The sequence below is a fragment of the Lissotriton vulgaris genome, chromosome 1_1 (assembly GCF_964263255.1).
Source record: "Lissotriton vulgaris chromosome 1_1, aLisVul1.2, whole genome shotgun sequence".
NCBI classification, from domain to species: domain Eukaryota; kingdom Metazoa; phylum Chordata; class Amphibia; order Caudata; family Salamandridae; genus Lissotriton; species Lissotriton vulgaris.
This window is the reverse complement of record NC_141685.1, coordinates 1334227754-1334249004: the sequence shown is the minus strand read 5'-3', so window position 1 is coordinate 1334249004 and position 21251 is coordinate 1334227754. Positions and strand designations below refer to the sequence as shown.

Genomic DNA, 21251 nt, shown 5'->3' with positions numbered 1-21251 from the left:
CTCCCTCAAGTGGCCAAAAGGTGAAAGTGGCCAAGTGGTGAATCACATTTGAAACAAGCATTTGCAATGCAATAGGTGTCGCATTAGGAAAGTTTGTGCTATTGTTCTTGTAAATGACAATTTTTTTATTTATGTGTTGATTTTGAAAATAGCTAAATTAATAGCTTTGTCATTTACAATGCCGATAGTTATAACTTTCGCAAATGTGACAGCTATAACCTGGGGTTGCGCCGAGTGATGCTGTGGTGGTGCTGAGTGGTGCTGTGGTGGTGCTGAGTGATAATGTGGTGGTGCTGAGTGATATTGTGGTGGTGCTGGGTGGTGCTGTGGTGGTGCTGAGTGCTGCTGTGTTGGTGCTGTGGTGGTGCTGAGTGGTGCTGTAGTAGTGCTGAGTGATAATGTGGTGGTGCTGAGTTATAATGTGGTGGTGCTGAGTGATAATGTGGTGGGGCTGAGTGATGCTGGGGTAGCGCTGAGTGGTGCTGTGGTGGTGCCGAATGATGCTGTGGTGGTGCCAAGTGATGCTGTGGTGGTGCCAAGTGATGCTGTGGTGGTGCTGAGTGGTGTTGTGGTGGTGCTGAGTGATGCTGGGGTGGCGCTGAGTGATGCTGTGGTGGTGCTGAGTGGTGCTGTGGTGGTGCTGAGTGATGCTGTGGTGGTGCTGAGTGGAGCTGTGGTGGTGCTGAGTGGTGCTGAGTGATAATGTGGTGGTGCTGAGTGGTGCTGTGGTGGTGCTGAGTGGTGCTGTGTTGGTGCTGAGTGGTGCTGTGTTGGTGCTGAGTGGTGCTGTGGTGGTGCTGAGTGGTGCTGTGGTGGTGCTGAGTGATAATGTGGTGGTGCTGAGTGATAATGTGGTGGTGCTGAGTTATGCTGGGGTAGCGCTGAGTGGTTCTGTGGTGGCACTGAGTGATGCTGCGGTGGCACTGAGTGATGCTGGGATGGTGCTGAGTGATGCTGGGGTGGTGCTGAGTGATGCTGTGGTGCTGCTGAGTGGTGCTGTGGTGGTGCTGAGTGATGCTGTGGTGGTGCTGAGTGATGCTGTGGTGGTGCTGAGTGATGCTGGGGTGGTGCTGAGTGATGCTGTGGTGCTGCTGAGTGGTGCTGTGGTGGTGCTGAGTGATGCTGTGGTGGTGCTGAGTGATGCTGTGGTGGTGCTGAGTGATGCTGTGGTGGTGCTGAGTGATGCTGTGGTGGTGCTGAGTGATGCTGTGGTGTTGCTGAGTGATGCTGGGGTGGCGCTGAGTGATGCTGGGGTGGCGCTGAGTGATGCTGGAGTGGCACTGGGTGATGCTGGGGTGGCGCTGGGTGGTGTTGTGGTGGTGCTGAGTGATAATGTGGTGGTGCTGAGTGATAATGTGGTGGTGCTGAGTGGTGCTGTGGTGGTGCTGAGTGCTGCTGTGTTGGTGCTGTGGTGGTGCTGAGTGGTGCTGTAGTGGTGCTGAGTGATAATGTGGTGGTGCTGAGTGATAATGTGGTGGTGCTGAGTGATAATGTGGTGGTGCTGAGTGATAATGTGGTGGGGCTGAGTGATGCTGGGGTAGCGCTGAGTGGTGCTGTGATGGTGCCGAGTGATGCTGTGGTGGTGCCAAGTGATGCTGTGGTGGTGCTGAGTGGTGTTGTGGTGGTGCTGAGTGATGCTGGGGTGGCGCTGAGTGATGCTGTGGTGGTGCTGAGTGGTGCTGTGGTGGTGCTGAGTGATGCTGTGGTGGTGCTGTGTGATGCTGTGGTGGTGCTGAGTGGTGCTGTGGTGGTGCTGAGTGGTGCTGTGGTGGTGCTGAGTGATAATGTGGTGGTGCTGAGTGGTGCTGTGGTGGTGCTGAGTGGTGCTGTGTTGGTGCTTAGTGGTGCTGTGTTGGTGCTGAGTGCTGCTGTGGTGGTGCTGAGTGATAATGTGGTGGTGCTGAGTGATAATGTGGTGGTGCTGAGTGATGCTGGGGTAGCGCTGAGTGGTTCTGTGGTGGCACTGAGTGATGCTGCGGTGGCACTGAGTGATGCTGCGGTGGCACTGAGTGATGCTGGGGTGGCGCTGAGTGATGCTGGGGTGGTGCTGAGTGATGCTGGGGTGGTGCTGAGTGATGCTGTGGTGCTGCTGAGTGGTGCTGTGGTGGTGCTGAGTGATGCTGTGGTGGTGCTGAGTGATGCTGTGGTGGTGCTGAGTGATGCTGTGGTGTTGCTGAGTGATACTAGGGTGGCGCTGAGTGATGCTGGGGTGGCGCTGAGTGATGCTGGAGTGGCGCTGGGTGAAGCTGGGGTGGCGCTGGGTGGTGCTGTGGTGGCGCTGGGTGGTGCTGTGGTGGTGCTGAGTGATAATGTGGTGGTGCTGAGTGATTATGTGGTGGTGCTGAGTGATGCTGGGGTAGTGCTGAGTGATGATGTGGTGATGCAGAGGGCAGAAAGGCACAACAAACTAGTCTAACAGAGGACAGAAGGGCAGAAAAACAAGGGAAAAATGAGTCTAACAGAAAGCAGAAGGGCACAAAAAACAAGAGTCTAACAGAGGGCAGAAAGGCACAAAAACCGAGTCTAACAGAGGGCACAAAGGCACAAAAAATGAGTCTTTGATTTAAAAAAAACTCAGCCATCAGACCAAACCACAAAATGTGCCTTTGACTAACATGACAGATGTAGTCGCGATTGACCTCTATCCTGAAATATCTAAGTGACCTATAATCAGTGTAGCTTCAGCGTTATCAAATCCTAAGACGTCACCAAGATAGCTTAAACTGAAGCCCAGAAAACCCATCACTGCTGTTGTAGCAGGCTCTTGCGCTGGCTTCACCACAGGAACTGGCCGCAGGAACTCTCACCTCTTCCGTTAGGAAACTCCATTAAGGATTAGACATCTATGCTGCTGACGTGTCAGATCATCACCCGGGAGGAAGATGTACAAGCCTGACGTTTGTATAGCGAAAAGTTCTTGTGAGTTTTCACAGATAGTCACGTAAGCATAGGGCAAATACCAGGTGAAGGAGAGTGCATTTCTGAAGACCTTCTCCAAGTACTTGGGGTCAAAAGCGGCAGGCTCACAGTCTCGACACATGCAAAACACAGAGGCACAAAGGCACACAGGAATAAACTACTTGGCTGCACTGAAGCTGCATGGGACGCTCTGTTACAGCGGTCACAGGAAGTGGGCATTACTGCAGAGATCTGTAGTAAACCCGCAGGTCGCTGGTTGTAACCCATGAAGCAGACATGGCTGCAAGCGCTGCCGTGGGGAATTGTGTAAGGCACCAATACAGCAGTAGTTTGCTTTGTGTGTCTGTTCACTAGCAGAAGTACTACTGTGCTGCACGCTGTAAAAATTAGCAAACATGTTTGCTTTATGTTTATTGTACACATGTGAGTGGCTGCACACTCCTGAATCCAGCTCGGGGGGCTCCCACCACGCAAGTAATGTGGCGGAAGGGGTGGGGAACAGGGCAGGAGCACCGGGCACAAGGGGGAGTGGGAGGGGCTGAGATGCCTCATGGCTCCACGGAAACCAGGAACAACGTACTATAAAAAGCCGAACAATGTCTAATTAAACTCCGGTGTAAAAATGGGGATGGTTAGAAACAAAAGGAATCCTATTAAACAAGCCTGGAGTGCTGCGGGAATGAAGGAGCGCAGTAGCAGCAGGATGCCGAACTTGAGTTACATTTTGATTAGAGCGTCTCTGTCGCACGGCCTGGCGGCCGTGAAAGTGAAAGTACGGCCAGCCGACCTTGGGCAGTGAATAATTAGGGGAGGAGAAATGCCTGAGGCAGAGCGCACCCTGGGGGGATGCCTGTGGGAGGGAGGCAGATGACTTTGATGTGCACGCGCTTTTCACAGGCACTGCATGGAATCGCCCGATGGTTAAGCTCTGGTTAAGCCCCAATATCTCTCGCCAGCAATGTGCAAGCGCATTAGCAGGCGAGACCTAAAAATCAGCGATACTCGGTTTAAACCGGGTCAGCTGATTTGAGGTCGGTAGGGTAATGTCAAGCACAATCGGTTTTAACTGAATTCCGGACAGCCTAGGTATATAATTGTCATACAAAATATCGCCCAGTTGTGGGGGCCAGTACAGCCCCCTCCCTGGAAGAGTGGGAAAACAACTTAGACTGGTGTATGTTCCGGGAAAAGACTACATATCTGGCGAGGGGACGCTCTCGGAAATGGTCATTGATTTGGGGGTCTTGGAACAGTTTCAGAGGAGAAATCTGTAGGCCACCTGTATGCACTATCCCTGATGAAACCCCCTCCCCGTGATAGTCTAACACGTTTTTGGATTTGGTTTGTTCTGCTATCCTTTGTTGTGTAGAAGAGCGGCCCTCATCCTCCTAGACCTCTCCGCGGCATTCGACACGGTCTGCCACCGCACCCTAATACAGCGCCTCAGCAACATCGGCATCCAGGACAAGGCGCTGGAATGGATCATCTCCTTCCTCGACGGAAGAACACAGCGAGTCCGCCTACCACCGTACAAGTCAGAGGCCTCCGAAGTCATCTGCGGCGTCCCCCAAGGATCATCCCTGAGCCCCACCCTCTTCAACGTCTACATGACCCCCCTCGCGGCCATCGTACGCAAACACCACCTCAGCATCATCTCCTACGCCGACGACACCCAGCTGATCCTCTCCCTGACCAACAACCCCGCCGCCGCCAGGGCCAACCTACATGAAGGGATGAAAGAGGTAGCCGAGTGGATGACGACCAGCCGCCTGAAACTGAACTCGGACAAGACGGAGGTCCTCATCCTGGGCTCCTCTCCCTCCGCCTGGGACGACTCCTGGTGGCCTCCCGCCCTGGGCACCGCACCCAAACCGACAGACCATGCACGTAACCTGGGCTTCATCCTGGACTCCTCCCTCTCCATGACCAGGCAAGTCAACAGCGTCTCCTCGGCGTGCTTCAACATCCTACGCATGCTACGGAAGATCTTCTGGTGGATCCCCACAGAGACCAGGAAGACCGTCACCCAGGCCCTCGTCACCAGCCGACTGGACTACGGCAACGCCCTCTACGCCGGGACCACCGCCAAGCTCCAGAAGAGACTCCAGCGGATCCAAAACGCCTCAGCCAGACTCATCCTCGACATCCCACGATCCAGCCACATCTCCGGACATCTGAGAGACCTTCACTGGCTCCCCATCAACAAGAGAATCACCTTCCGCCTCCTCACCCACGCACACAAAGCCCTACACGACCAAGGCCCGAGCTACCTCAACAGCCGAGTCAACTTCTACGCTCCCAAACGCCACCTCCGATCAGCCAACCACGCCCTCGCCGCCGTCCCCCGCATCCGAAGAGCAACCACAGGAGGAAGGTCCTTCTCCTACCTGGCCGCCAAGACCTGGAACTCCCTCCCGTCCGATCTGCGCCTGACCCAAGACCACCTCTCCTTCAGGAAGAAGCTGAAGACCTGGCTGTTCGAGCAGTAGCAGCACCCCCCCCCCCCCCCAGCGCCTTGAGACCCTACGGGTATGTAGCGCGCTTTATAAGTGTCACTGATTGATTGATTGATTACTAGACTGCTGTGTCCTACCCTCTGTAATTTAACTTATTGCTGATGTTTGTTTCAATAAAAAGAAATATAACAAAAAAAGAATGAATTGAAAATTGAATAGTCTTATGTTTCTTTTAGCCGTCTGCACTGTATTGTGATTGCCTTATGTGTGACACTTTGAGTGATAAATGATGGTGAGTGTACTCAAGCGTTTTTGTTCATTTATTGAGTGTATGTCCCTAGCACCACCCTGTACACACACTGACATCAGCGCAGCTCAGCTAAGTTGTGTTGATATGCCTTTGATAGGCCAAAATGTTCTGACTGTAGCGTGGGATATACCAGCTTCTGCAAATAAATGCAATTCACCAGGCTGTTTTAAAACATGTTTATATTCATTGACACTAATAAGTCCAGTGATCTCATGCAGTGACAACTTTCAAAACCAGCATTTAACGTTGCAAACTTACCCAGTTAATAGGTAATCAATCGGAGTGCAAAGACTGAATTGGTAGAAAGTGTAAATCACGTAAGAAAAGGCCACTTGTCAACTACTGCCTCGCCTGCAAAACACACACCCTTCAAAAATATAAATAATATTTCTCATTCAATGCAATTTCCTAACTGCAAGGAGGAATTTCAGATATGTTTCATTTACTTAAATTAGACCTGCAAACATCAAAGTATTAGATTTATTTTGCCACTCACGCACTACAGTCAGCAATTGTTAAGCCACGCTATCTACTTGGCCCCAATACTCTTACCAGCAGCTGCAATATTGTTCTGAAACACTCTCAGACCTGGTCGGGTAACAGAGTGCAGCCATCCGAAACACGGCAGGGATTTAGAGATATCTCACTTAGCTGTCCACATCTTGTTTGTGTGACAAATTACCGGTAATGCTGTAATGTGGGAACTTAAATTGCGTTAACCTAACGCAACATGAGTAGTAATTGTCAAGACTGTGAGGCAGGCCCGGTTCTAGCAGGTGGGCCGGGTGGATCAGGCCCACCCAAACATGAGCCTGGCCCACCCAAACAAAATCCTTGGCCCTCGCAGTGAGGGTTTGAAGGCAGGCACGCAACGCCTTTGGAATGAAAGAGCTTCAACTCTGCCCTGTCGTGTGTGTCAGCCCGGGCCGAGGCAGCTTTCCGGGCGCACCCACACAGAGACGGTTTTAGAGATGATTGCAGACGCACCGAGTACTTCACAGGTCTTTAAAAGACCACGTACATGTTAACGAGGCTTTGTTTATTTTTTCTCCCCTTCATCTCTGCATGGCGAAAGGCGACAACGGTAACCTTTGCCTACTGTCCTGTTGCGTTGATATTTCTTTTTCTATGCAGTGCAGGAGAAAATAAGTTTGTTTATTCCTATTCACCTTCCCTGATCCCTGCAGTGGCTTGTCACATAAGGCTGTGACACAAAGTTTGACTGATGGAGTAGGTAAGAGAATGTTACAAATTTTTTTTCTTTTTAAAAGCTGCACAGGCTCAGCAGACATACTTCGTATGTGCTTCATTTAAACAGTTTTTATCATTATCATGGCCGATGCAGGACAACAATAAGAATACAAAATGCCCAGATAACGCTGGTGATTAATGATTCTGCTGCAGAGCAATAATTTGTCTGTTAGTAGTTTTTAAATGCAGATAAACGGTATTTTATGTGGATAGCTCCAGGGTTTCAAGTGGGATGAAAAAACTGGGGGGTCTCTCAAAGGGGCGTGGCCAATGTAATTGAGGACGTGGCTTAAAAACAGTACTGTGTTTAGCAGTGTGTGGCCCGACTTGTATTTTCCTGTTTCTGTCATTGCATCAAGGTATATTATACAACAAGTAACATCATACCTACAAGTCAGGACTATTGGCTTTGTCAATGGTTGTTAATTGCATAAGATAAATAACAGCAACTATGGCTTGTATATAATATTGCAAAAGCTTCCACTTAAAGCACTGGTGACATCACGACAATGTTGTGCTCCTGAATTTCAATAAGAGAAGGGAGATCACGCTCACCTGGCATGATGTCATGCCCTAACTTTCCTCTTGTGAGTAGTGTGAGCAGGGTGCACCGATGTGCCTGCTGTCTAGAAACGGGTCTCTATCAGGCTCTGTTTTGTGCCCTGGCCCTTTTTTCTGGGCTGCAGTGACAGCAGACTGCTGTCAGTGCAGTTCGGAAAAAAACTGACTACCAGTGACCAGCGCACAAAACAGAGCCCGATAGAGACCAGTTTCGAGGCCCCATTAAAAAAATTGCCGGTGCTCAGACCCAGTGAGACCCGGCCCACTTAAAGACCAGGATAGCTCAGTGGGTTACTGCCTTTGTCACAGAGATCCTTGTGTTACTTGCAGTTCAGGAGTTACAATCCTAACATAGGACAGTAACCAACAAACTGTCATCAAAGAGCTGCATACAAACACAAATGGTATAGTTAGAACTTCACTTTTTTGTTTTGTGACATAGTTAGAACTTCCCCAGTCTTTCATTATTCTAATGTTGCTAAAATGAGTATGTTTGGGCAGATATACATTTTTATCAGCAAAGCTGACCCCCATGGAATACTCTTTAAATCCTAAGGTTGTGTTTCCCCAGACCAAACCCCCTTAAAATATCCTGCCCACCAGTATGGATGACATGTGACTCATACACCTTGTAATCCTCATTGGCTTATGTGACATTCCCCAAAGACTGATTTACATACTTGTATGATTCATCGTCTCTGTATAATGTGTGTGTGGTGTAGAGTACTGACACACACTACACTGATATGTGTAGCGCTATACAACAAATGAAATGCATATGACAGAGGGGCTACGTAAAGATAAGGGGCACTGTTGGAGGGTAGCAGTGAGGGAATCCGAGGAGGAGGTAGTGGGAGGGGCTACAGAGAGATGAGGGGCACTGTTGGAGGGTGGCAGTGAGGGAATCCAAGGAGGAGGTCAATAGGGGGAGAGGCTATGGGGAGATAAGGGGCACTTGTGGCGTGTGGTTGTGAGGGAATCCGATGAGGAGGTCAATAGAGGGGGCCATTGGGAGGTGAGGGTTACTGTTGGAAGGTGGGAGTAAAGGTATTTACGGAGAAAGAGGTTATTTGTGCGGCGCCAAAAAAGACTTTCGCATCAGCGTGAAGCCGGCCTTTCTGTTTTTCTTTATTTAATTAGCAGTCGGGTCATAAGGGCTACTGTGGAACATACTTTAAAGTGCGTGCTAATTATACTTTCTGCTATATTCAATGTTTTAAGTTTGAAGGTGATTTTACTAATGTTTTTACTGGGAAAAATGTTAGTGGAGCCCGATGGTGACTGATATGGGGCTGTGGCCCAAGGGCATCTGTGAGATAAGGTGCACTGGAGAGGAGTAGTGGATAATCACGCCTGTAAGGGAGTACGTTGCAGAGTCCGTGGTCAGGTGGAGGTAGTAATGAAGAGGGATTATCCCTGAAGGCTCGCACAGAGGGAGCTTGAGAAGTGTCACTTGTCTATTACTCCCACCTCAGAAACCTCCTCTTCCCATCAAAGGGACATTACATGGAAAAAACACTTTTTGAGAGTGATCACATTAAGAAAGAGATTTGGGAAAGAGTGCGTTTTACTGGGCCTTGTAAGACTAAGAAGAGATAAAGGAGGGCCCTGAAGCAGGCCTGCCTAGACATATATGCTTCAAATCTAGCCCGCAGTAGCCCACCCGAATGCACCCTTGGCCCACTCAAATAAAAATTCATGGAGCCGGGCCTGGTGGTAGGTCTCCGAGAAGAAGAAGCGAAACGCCCACTTGCAGCAATTTCACATACATTTGTTACTGCCTCAATGAAGCAGATTTTTTTTTTAATGTACACAAGGTAATTCTCTCCTACCTGAGGTCAAGGAGGCACTGTACAAGCTTATTAGGCAAGAGCAACAGGTTATTTTAACATATAATTAAGTTACGGAAGGGGGCAGTGGCTAATACAAGCATAGCAGCCACTAAAGGAAGATTTTTATTTATTTATTGTGTTTTTATTGGTATAGCATGAACGTGGTCTGAATGGAAGTCAAAGCGCTTTACAGAGATGCCATGACAACATACGCCATTTCGTTTTTCCTGACAACCAGGCCCATGACCGGTAGTGTGATATTCAGTTAGGAAGGGTTTATTAAGGAAAGAGACTAGTGATGAAGATGGCCTGAAAATAAATAACTAAAACACTCACTGTCTGACGTGACTTTGCCTCCAGGCGTGCTGCATGCATTGTGACCACCGGCCCTCCAGTCCCGCTCCCACCTGCGACTCCTAAGCCAATCATTACGCTGCTCCCTTGCTGTTTATGTTAGAGAGCAGCACGAGGATTGGCTTGGTCAGATGCAAAACCTCCTACACTCCTATGACACCTCACAGTCCTCCCATCTCCCTCTCTTTCTACCCCACCGCCTTGATCCGCACCCATCTCCCCCTAAAAAAGTCCTTACTTCCTTTTCTTCATGCAACGCCAACAAAGACAACTCTCCCTTCACCTCTGATACTCCAACCCCCGCTCTCAACCTCCACCTTTCCCCACCTATGAACCCTATACCCCAACTCTCCTCCTGTCCCCCCACCTCTCCCTGCCGTCCACCACCAATTTCACTACCTCTTTTTGCCATCGAGACACCCAACCTTCCGTGCTCTGCCCTACACTCTCTTGAAAATAAGCTAAGCTCTCTTATCACCTCGATCTCCCAGCTTGTAGCTTCCATTTCACTATTAAGCTCCAAGATTTCCACTTTCCCATTCACCTCAACGCCTTTGGAAAACTCTCACCTTCCCACATGATGCACCTCGCCCCCTCACCCCAACATTGTTCACTCACTCAAGCCCTTGAACGCCACCCTTCTTCAACATGCATCTCCGAGTACCCCAGCTATCTACACTATTCCGACCATCTCTTCTGTCAGAACCAAGCATCCACCTAAACCCTCCCGGGCACCCCCATATAGGTAAAATATCCCTCTCACCTATCTTAGCCCAAGTGTCCCCGTCACCAAAACAGTCTCGACAGAGCTGCGCTGTCTGCTCCACAACTGCAGATCTGCAATAAAACACAAACTTGAAATCTCTGATACCATCACCCTTCACAATATTGACATGTTCTTCCTAACAGAGACCTAGTTCAACGATACCCCTCACTCTATGTTTGATCTCCTATTACCCACAGGCTATTCTATTTTTAGGAATGACAGACCTATCAAAGTTAGGGGAGGTGTTGCAGTCATTTTTAGAAACTCCCTTAAACTTAAGGCTTCTCCCATCAGCGCCTTCCGCACTTTTGAATGTCTATCTCTTGAGCTTCAACTACACCACCGCTCACCCCTCAGATTCCATGTCATTTACCGGCCACCTGGCAGCGGCCCTTCGTTTATGGAGGAACTCACTCACTTCATCAGCGACCAATACTCACAAAGTGACAATCAGAACTTCGTGGGTGACTTCAATTTCCACTGGGGCTCTCTGCAAGACTCTTCCGCGAACTTGCTGGCCACCTTCCTCTCTACAAACGATCTTATCCAACACTGCACAGAATCAACACACTCTAAGGGCTCAATTCTGGACCTTGTTATTTCTAAAGCAGGCATGCTTTCTATCGCTACCCCTATTCACGTAGACTTGTCTGACCACCTCCTCATCCTATTCTCTCTTCACCTAGCACACTCTATAACTCTTGGCCAACCAAAGAAAGCTACCTCCTAGTTCTGTGACACTAAAAATATTGACACCGTTTCCCTCTGTGAATCAGCTTTGCTGTCACTTCTAAGGCTAGACCCGAACCTAGATGTTGACGATCTCACCTCCCAATGCCTCTCGGTCCTTGCAGTCGAAATCAATAACGTCGCCCCTCTCCAAAGCAAAAAGAAAAGGCCCATTCCCTCAGCACCTTGTTTCAACAAATCCCTCTATGAAGAAAGGAAGCACCTAAGTCTCCTGGAGAAACAATGGAGGCAAGCGCCCTCCACCGATAATTTGGCCACGCTTTGTTCAGCAAGATCCAAGTACCACAAGCACATCTTCCTTGGGAAAGCATCACACTTCAGAACCCTCCTTGACTCAGCCAAAAATAGACCCAAAAAACTATTTGATCTCATCAAGAATACTAACTGCTCTCCCCCAACCTCCAAGTTGGAGGATTCTACAAAGAAAGGTGCGGATTTCGCTGTATTCTTTGACGAAAAAATGAAATCACTTGTGGATCAGGTCACTCATCCTACCCCTCCAGAGGAGGGCAAATCACTAGCCATTTGGCAGAACTTCGACCCCATCTCTGAAGATGTCCTCCTCAAGTGCATCCTCGAAACAAAGCCCTCCAACCATTCTCTTGACCCCATCCCTAGTGCCATTGCCATAGACTTCTATACCCATTCTCTTCCCTATTGGACCACTCTGGTCAACCTCTCCCTCTGACACAGCTCGCTTCCTGTTCCCTTCAAAACTGGGCAAGTCACCCCTCTGCTTAAAAAATCCACTGCTGATGCGAATGACCTCAACAATGTCTGCCCCATCACTAACCGACCCTTTCTTGCGAAGATCACAGAAAGATATGTTGCGAAACAACTCTCTCGTCATATCAAGGACAATGATCTTCTTGACAATTTTCAGTTCGGCTTCATCCAAAACTGCAGCACTGAAACAGCCCTGCTGCAACACGCTGCGGATACTCGATTTGGGGGGGTCTTGTCTTCTAATTCTCCTTGACCTTTCTGCAGCCTTTGACACTGTCAATCACAACACCCTCATCAACACTCTTCAACAGAGAATGGGCATGGAGGGCACTGTGCTTAAATGGTTTGCTTCCTTCCTCTCTGATAGATCCTAAATGATCAAAATAGCGGACAGTCTTTCATCTCCTTTGGCGGTGGGTCAAGGTGTTCCTCAAGGCTCTATACGTGCACCCACATTGGTCAATCTCTATTTGGAACCACTGGGAAATCTCCTAAGTAAATCAGGGGTCCACTATCATCTCTACGCAGACAACACTCAAATCTACCTCAAGGTTGCCTCACTCACGATTTCTCCGTCCTAAGCTCTACTGTGGACTCCATTCAAAACTGGATGTCAACACATCAACTGATTCTGAATCCCTCCAAAACTGAATTCCTCCTCCTCACTTTCTCCTCCCCCAGTTCAATCATGGATGGACCAGATGAATCTACTGAACAGTAAACCCATCATTGTCGACAGCGCAAAATCCCTTGGTGTCATACTTGACACAAAACCCAATCTACTCTCCCACATTAATTCAATTGCAAAGTCTGCTCGATACCAACTGCGCCTTCTTTAGGGGATTCAACGCTTCTTCCTGTTGCATGACCTTAAAACCCTGGTCCAATCGCTGGTCCTCTCCAGACTGGACTACTGCTATTCTCTTCTTACTGGCCTCCCTAAATACCACCTGTCCCCCCTTAAGTCTGTTCTCCATTCAGCAGCTCGTTTCATTTATGGGGCCAAAAGAAGCGACCACATCACACAGATGTTATCCACCCTCAGCTGGCTTCCCATCGAGGCAAGATTATCTACAAGACCGCCTGCATCACCCACAAAGCCTTGTACTCCTCCTCTCCTCGCTACCTGGCGAATAAACTGAAACTCTCTGGAGGCTCTAGACCATCACGAAATGCAGAAAATCTACTGCTTGAACCTCCCACTTTCAAGAAGGAAAGATCGATGGCCCAATCCTTTTCAGGCAACGCAGTGAGAATCTGGAACTCACTTCCGCCTCAGCTCCGGACCACCACCTCCTCCCAGGCCTTCAAAACTGACCTCAAAGTTCTCCTCCTTCAAAGACATTTCCAAAGTTAATTCATGCCCTCTTTATTATCTGAAGGAAGACCTTTTAGTATAGGAAATTTCTATTCTCCTTGACTATGGAAGTGCCTTCCCAATGTGTTCTTGTGGTTTGAGAGTCTGCCATTTATTGCAGTATTACCCTTTTACCTGGTTTGGTACTATTTTGTAACATGCACACGTCACTTTTCTCTTGTAACACACTGTTTTTGCTACCTCTTACATTTTGTTTGCTTTCGATACTTGCATAAGTGCCACCATTGCCTACGTAACGTTTGTTCTTGTGTTTGAGTGTCCTCCATTTATTGCAGTATTATACCTCTACTTGTACTTTGTACGCTTTTGTAACCTGCACACATGTCACTTTTTCCTCCTGTAATGCACCGTTTGCTACCTCTTGTATTTTGTGTGCTCACGATTGTCACTTTTGTCTCATGTAATGTAACGTTTGCTTTTGTAATTTGTTCACTTGTAATGTTCTCATGTATCAGTTCTGTTCCAAATTGTGAAGCGCTCTGACACGTTCGGGTAAAGTCTGCGCTATATAAAAACGCATAAATAAATAAATGCCAGCACTCCTTAGGAGCCTTGGGGGCTCTGGCAGCAATCCACTGGGCGCCTAAGTGGCATAGATAGGCAAGGGTTCAAGTGCACACGTCGGGTTGGTCGGAGCAAGGAACCTGTCAACCCATCCCCACCCACGTTGGCTTGCCCTCAGTCACTGACTCAGTTTGCCTTACAGGAAAGGCAAACTTTGCCCGATCCATGCAAAAAAAGAAAAAAATGTAATCGCTTGGGGGCAACAAAACAAATAGGGTGCCATCTCCCCCAAGCCCTAATGAAGGCACTGCTGCTGGTTTCCTTGTTGCTCTAAACCCTAATGAAGGCACCGCTGCTGGTTACCTTGTTGCTCATAAGTTTTCATATTTATTATTAAATGTAATCTCACCTACAAGGAGGATCAGCAGGATTCAGCCTTGTTCTTCTTAACTACATTAATTATCATACAGTGTGTTAGTCCACTTCTGCCTAAACCAGTTTTCTATTTTCATCTAAGTCATTATGGGGGTTATATGATTTTCCTTACTCTTTACACAAATTAATTTAAGAAACCCAAAAACTGAAAATCCACCAGATAGCAGTGGCTTTCAGACCTCCGAGTAAACAGAACAGCAGGTAATCAGGAGGTGAGCTGGGTTTCTTTCAAGATCCGGGCAGTAACATGAAAAATTGTAAAATGTTGCTGCTTTTAATGTGTAATGTTCTTGTGATTTGAGACCAAAAACTGCCAATCCGTGAGATACTTCAAAGAAGGATTTTGTAGAAAGCAAATGTTCATCTTTAAAATCGCCTGACTCCTTATTGCTTGTATGTGAGACTGCGCTTAAATTAAAATAAACCGAATGAAAGAAAGATGATGTTAGGCACAAGGAGAAGTAGAAAAGTTTCTAGAGTAAGGAGGCTGATAGTGAACCAATTAAGGAAGCTGTCAGAAGCGAAGTAGCCAAAGAGCTCCTAAATATTTAGGTACAACCTTCTGCCTATATGCCTTCATTATCTGATGCTGAACATAGACAAAGTAATGGCCTGTGAGAGGGAACCTCCGGTTCACAGACCCACAAGGAGTGTGTCAAAGAATATGGTCACAGACGCTACTATGAACCACCCAGTGCAGTAATGTAGGACTTTGAGGAGTCTTACGTCTACACATAGTGAACCAGAACTCCCAGTACCCTTGCTGAGTGTGAGCTTGTTGAGTATGGACCAACATGATGACACCATGAAACAGCTCTTGTAGGATGCTAAAATACACTAAAGATTTATCCAGAATATTAAAGTTCAAAATAAGAGAACTGCAAAGGAAAATACACAGATTGTGCCACGCAGATAAATGCTAGGGTAAAGGGTCGAAATAAAATAGGTTAAACAAATCAGATGTCCTCCCTGGAAATGTCTTCCCAAGGGGCAAGTATTTTGCACTTACAATTGATTATATCAAAATAACTCTGTGCTGAGGGCCCCCCTAGAACTGGCGACACTAAAAAGGCCATGTCCAGTGGCTATTTTGATGGTCTTTCCTACAAGAGCCTGTCTGAAGAGCAAGAATACTTGATATCTTCCATCTCCTAAACAACTGTATTAGACAATGACCTGAATTTAACCATGTCAGTCTTATAGAGCCAATAGAATCATTGTTTATGGATCAAAGGTCAGTCATATTTAGATCTACTGTTGCTGAGGCAATTGATCACTGGGTCCAAAGGAGGCTAGGTGAATGAATCGCAGCCTACTTAAATCAGACAATAAACACAGGAGATGGATCCAGCTAGAGCCTGATTGAGCTTAGGACATCATATTCCTTTTGTCTTATCTGTACCTGAGCCCTCATGGACAGAGTAGAGCCCAACTCTACTATTCTCTGACCCAAGGCAGCGCTAAACTAAGGGTGCTGTGCTGCCTTTCATCAAAAGGAGTAACAAAAAACGTGCCTTATCTACTAAGATATGGATCATGTTTTCTATCCCTCAGTCCTGGTGCACTTTTGATTTGGCAACCATATTAAGCATAGGTTTTGTACTGCAAGGGAAGTGCGACTTTGTGTTACTTTGAGATACTTATCAATGCAAATACAGATTTGCATTGGATATTAAATCCCATCCTAACACACAAAAGTGACGTAAACTCAGTGGAAAGCGCAAGTAAATCTGGGACTAGATTTCAGAAATTCATCTGCAGTAGACAAGTGAACAAACTCAAAGGCAAAGATCTTGCAGTATGGAGCGGTACTTCTTACTTTATTCCTCTGCGGTACATGTCCCTGGTATAGCAAAAAATAGTTTAACTTTCTATCTGGGAAGCGTTTCCAAAGTTGTCTCTTATCCTTTTGAACACATCCCTAAGGTAACAGCTAGCCAGCAGTGGTCAAAACTGCCAAAGTCCTGCCCAGGTAGCAGTGAATCTGAAAGCTGATATGACTTAAAAGGGACAGTTGGGGTGAGTAGAATCCCAAAAAAGGCTGCAGTCCACTAAAGTATGACTCTTATGGCATAGGGCAACAAGTTGATTTGCAGCTGCAATTATAACTGTATCAAATGAAAGACGCCTTAGTAACAATAAGAATGAAAAAGAGGCTTGGTTATAGGTTTTATTCTGAACATGAAAAAAGTGAATGAAAGGTGAGGAAGACTGAACACAAAAGTGTTAGACGTGTCAGCCTTAGGGTGGTCTTCCCCCCAAACTTCTTGCCGTCCACCTCCATTTTTTGGTGATCTCATTTTTGCTGGCCTTAAGACACTGCACACTTTACCACTGCTGACCAGTCCTAAAGTGCATGTGCTCACCCCTCATAACATGATCACATTGGCCTATCCCCAATTGGCATTTTTAATTTACTTATAGGTCCCTAGTAGATTGATACTACATGTACCCACAGCTTCAGTGGGGTAATGACATTTAAGGAGGGCCCTCTACGGATTTTATCAGGAGCTCTTGGACGAGAGTACTGTGCTGTTGGGGACCCCTGTAGCTCAAGGGCCCTCCTCGCACCACGGGGGCTGTGGGGGCCTGTGTTACGCCACTGCACGGCCTGTAAATTAATTGCTACTAGTGGGCCTGCAGCACTGATCGTATGATTTTAAGGTTTGCTCGCAGTCTACACCAGAAAGACTGTCACACAGGCCCTCGTCACCAGCAGGGTGGACAACAGGAACACTCTTACGTAACCACTGTATGCCTCCTGAAGAGACTACAGTCAATTAAAAACTCAGTAGGCAAGACTCATCCTCAACCTCTACAGATGGACCCTCATCACACCCCACCTTTAAAAGCTACACTGGCTCCCAATCCTGAAGAGATGCCAGTTCAAGATGTTGACTCACACATACAAATCGCTGCACAACTTAGGGCAAGCATACATCACATCAACCAGCGTATGACCTGCCATCGACCAATCAGACACCTACAACCTTCCTCACTCTCCCTTGCAGATGCCCCCCGGATGAGCCAATGCTACTGCAGATGACGCTCTTTCTCTAATCTGGTGGTCCAAACCTGAAACAACCTTACCCTGTACCTCAGGATCACTCTATCCTTCCAAAAATTCAGGGAAGGACTCAAGGCCTGGTTGTTTGAATGAACTGAGTACCACGCAGCAGCTAGCAACTCCAGCGTCTTCAGACCCTCATGGGTGACTTGCAACGCTTACAAGAGATTGATTGATTGATTGTACCACCGACTTAGGTAGCCCTTTAAACATGTCTCAGGCCTGCCAATGCAGCCTCTAAGTGCAGTTTTTAAACCTGGAAAAATAAACATTTTGCCAGGCCCAAACCTTCCTTTTTAATACATACAAGTCACCCCTAGCGTAGACCCTGGACACCCTAGGGAGCAGGGGCAGTATACTTAAAATGTTGGGCATGGACCTTTAGGTTTTATATGTCCTGGTAGTAAAAAACTCTTACATTCGTCGTTCACTGCTAAAGGGCCTACATCTCCCATAGGATAACATTGGAGTTAACTTATAACATTTAATAAGCTGTAATTTCCAAATAGGAACAGGTAACTAGTTCATGCGTGGCGTTTTTTGAATTGTAATGAAAAATCCCCATTAATGGTAAAGTCAGATTTTAAATTGAGATCTTGAAAATGCCACTTTCAGAAAGTGTCCTTTGTGTATTTCTCCTAGACAGCCAAAGACAGTAGAGACCTTGGGTGCCTGGATGGGCCATCACTAGCAGGATGAGAGGGTGGAACTGGGCCCAGCCCTACTTACATTTGAATAGGTTGTGTCCTGCCTCAACAAAAGGGCCACTTACCCCCTGTAGTTAGTCTGGAGCTAGAACAGGGAAGGCAGAATGCCTGGGGAGGAACTTCAATGGAAATCTCTAGAAGCATCTCCCACATCAAAGGCACAACTGGGTATAACTACTGGACCTCAACACCAACTCTTCAGTACATTTCTGGACATGTGGATGCTCTGCCAGGAAGAAGGATTGATGTACTGCTTAAAGGGCTGCCACTCTCCTGGGCTGCTGCTTTGAAGAAATGCTGCCCTAGTGTGCTGACCTGCTGCCCTTTTGCATGGGTGAGAAGGACTGGATCTGCATCTTTTGAACCCAGGACCCCAAAGTGACCTCTAGACTTGAGCTTCAGGGACAGAAGCCTCCAACCACCTTGTCCCAGCCCTTGGACTCTGTGAGTCTACTCTGACATGTGGTGCCACCACAGTCCTGGACCCTTGGTAACGGGCCTAAGGTGCTCTGTCATATTTGTGGATCCAGCAGAACTGACACATCTCCTCTGCTGCATGACGTAAGCCTTAGCAGAAGCAGCGCATTATTGGAGTATGATGGTTCAACACCTCTTCAAACACTCGAATCACATCGTAGCCCGCAATGCAATGCATCCTTGGTACAGGCCCTCACACCCCTCATTGATTGTAGCCTCAACGACAATGCCAGACTCCGCATAGTAGCTTCGTAGCTGCTCAGAACAGATGCATTTACCCGACTGCATCACACTTCCTCAATGCTGGACTTCCAATTGCAAACCCTCATCAACGGGATACTCTTTTATGACGCACAGCCTCGCGCTGCAGCCTCGCCGCATCTCAGAACTGACACATTACTTTGGTTGTGCAGCGCAACTTCAACATGGATCCTTGCAATGTTCATTAAACCAGGGTTTAAGGTACTTTGTTCAGTGGGTTTAACTGGATCCCTGTAGTCAGCCTGAACTTAGGACTTTGTCCTGGTCCGGCATGAACAGATATCCACAGTTGGGACTTTCTGCTGTTTGGCGATATCGTTCCTAAAACCTTTGAAATTGAAAATCTCCAGTTCAACTAATTGGATTTTTTTTCATTTTGCTCCAATTTTATTTATTAAAAATACTCTATTTTCTAAACCTGTGTGGGATTCTTTTGCATGGTGTTTTCATTGTGTAAGCCTCTCTGCATTAAAGCATGATCAATGGAAAGATGAAAATGTCCTCGCTGACTATCTTTTTCAAATAGATTGCTCTTCTTTTGCTTGAGTCACTGCTGACTTTGTGATACTCTATTCTGGCATTAACAATCTATACCTTCCTATTTTGTTTCCACAGGGTGGAGCTTTCTATTTTATGGAACACGTGGCCGCAGATCATTCCACTTGGACCTACTTTTTTCAGAAAATGTACCACCCCACTTGGAAATGCCTCCTTGATGGATGTCATCTCTGCAGGCATATCTGGAAAGATTTGGAAAATGCCAAATTCTCAGATCTGAAGCTACAGCACATCTGGGCTCCCTTTAACTGGCGACCTTTCCGACCTCACATTGTCGGATATGCTGTTAAATAACCAAACAACCATACAAAATCAGATTGGCTTAGCTCACTCAGTAGGTGGTATGGGACAAGTACAGCTCTCAGTGTTTATTTAATGTTGATGATTGCCTGATGTATTTTGCTAAACAATGTTATCTGATGACTGCAAGAGAGAACACAAATAAAATATTTTAAACAGTAATAAACATAGAATTTGTAGCATTCTCTTTCAACCACATTAGACCATAGTCTTATTTAATGTGGGATCCAAAGAGCTCAAACTGTGCGATGACGTGGTAAAATGAACACCATGTACATAGCATGCCAATTCATCGAGAAAAATGAAAACCATTTGATGTTAAAAGAGAACAAACGTACCTCAGAGAATCCTGGTTACTGAAGACATCTTTAATATTAACATAGTAAAAAGAGACAGGGGTGAAGAAAAGAGTAGCATTGGGGAGGGTGAACGAAAGGGGTTGGTTGTGTCCCCCATGAAAAAAAAAAGAAAGGATGTGTGAGGGTTACTCCTCGGAAGAGCAAATGAAAACAAGCATTTACAATGCAATAGTCTCAGCATTATTAAAGGTAGAGCTATTGGGATTGCTCATGACATTTTTTTTTTCAAAAAACATAAATAAATGGTATTGTCATTTACAATGGCAATAGGTGAGCAATAGAGAGTAGTAGAGAGTATTCGCGGACACAGAGCCACACACACAGACAGAGCCGTACACACACACACACACACGCACACAGAGCCGTGCACACACACACACAGACAGAGCCGCGCACACACACACACACACACAGAGGCGCACACACACAGAGCCGCACACACAAACAGAGCCACGCACATACACAGACAGACAGAGCCGCACGCGCACACACACACACAGAGCCGTGCACACACACACAGAGCCGCTCAAACACACACAGAGCCGAGCGCACACACACAGAGCCACGCGCGCACACACACACAGAGCCACACACACACAGCCACGCACACACAGCCAGAGCCACACGCACACACAGCCAGCCATGTGCACACACAGAGAGCCACGCGCACACACAGAGAGCCACGCGCACACACAGAGAGCCACGCGCACACACAGAGAGCCACGCGCACACACAGAGAGAGCCACGCGCACACACAGAGAGAGCCACGCGCACACACAGACAGAGCCATGCGCACACACAGACAGAGCCATGCGCACACACAGACAGAGCCACACGCACACAGACAGAGCCACGCGCACACACAGACAGAGCCACACGCACACACACATACAGAGCCACCCACACAGTCATTCACCTAGAGCCACCCACACACACACAGAGCCACCCACACACACAGCCACCTACACACACACACAGAGCCACCCACACATAGAGCCACCTACAAAAAAAGCTGCACACACAGACCGACAGAGCCACACAAACATACAGAGCCACACAAACAGACAGATTTAAATTAAAGCCAATTTAGAATGGTGTCAGCTGTGAGAGTCCTCCGTAGAAGAAACTCCAACATGGGTCAAGTGGCATAAAGCCACACTAACCAAAGCAGAGATCTGTACCTCAAGGTGTCCTAAGTCAGAATCTCAACTATCCCTCACCACATTACATCATAGCATCAGTCATATCCAAAGGACGTTCCACAAACTGTAAGCAGTACA

General features: G+C 47.3%; 1 protein-coding gene across 1 annotated transcript in view; it reads left to right on the top strand.

Moving 5' to 3' along the window:
* The window catches only part of LOC147749121 (thiol S-methyltransferase TMT1A-like), a 162941-nt gene extending 143169 nt beyond the window's left edge, over window positions 1–19772 (top strand). Inside the window, exon 2 of the mRNA XM_086966362.1 lies at window positions 19370–19772. Coding sequence (XP_086822488.1) covers window positions 19370–19606 — 237 coding nt within the window. The 3' untranslated portion in view covers window positions 19607–19772. The remainder of the gene's footprint in view (window positions 1–19369) is intronic.
* The last annotated feature ends 1479 nt before the right edge of the window (window positions 19773–21251 follow it).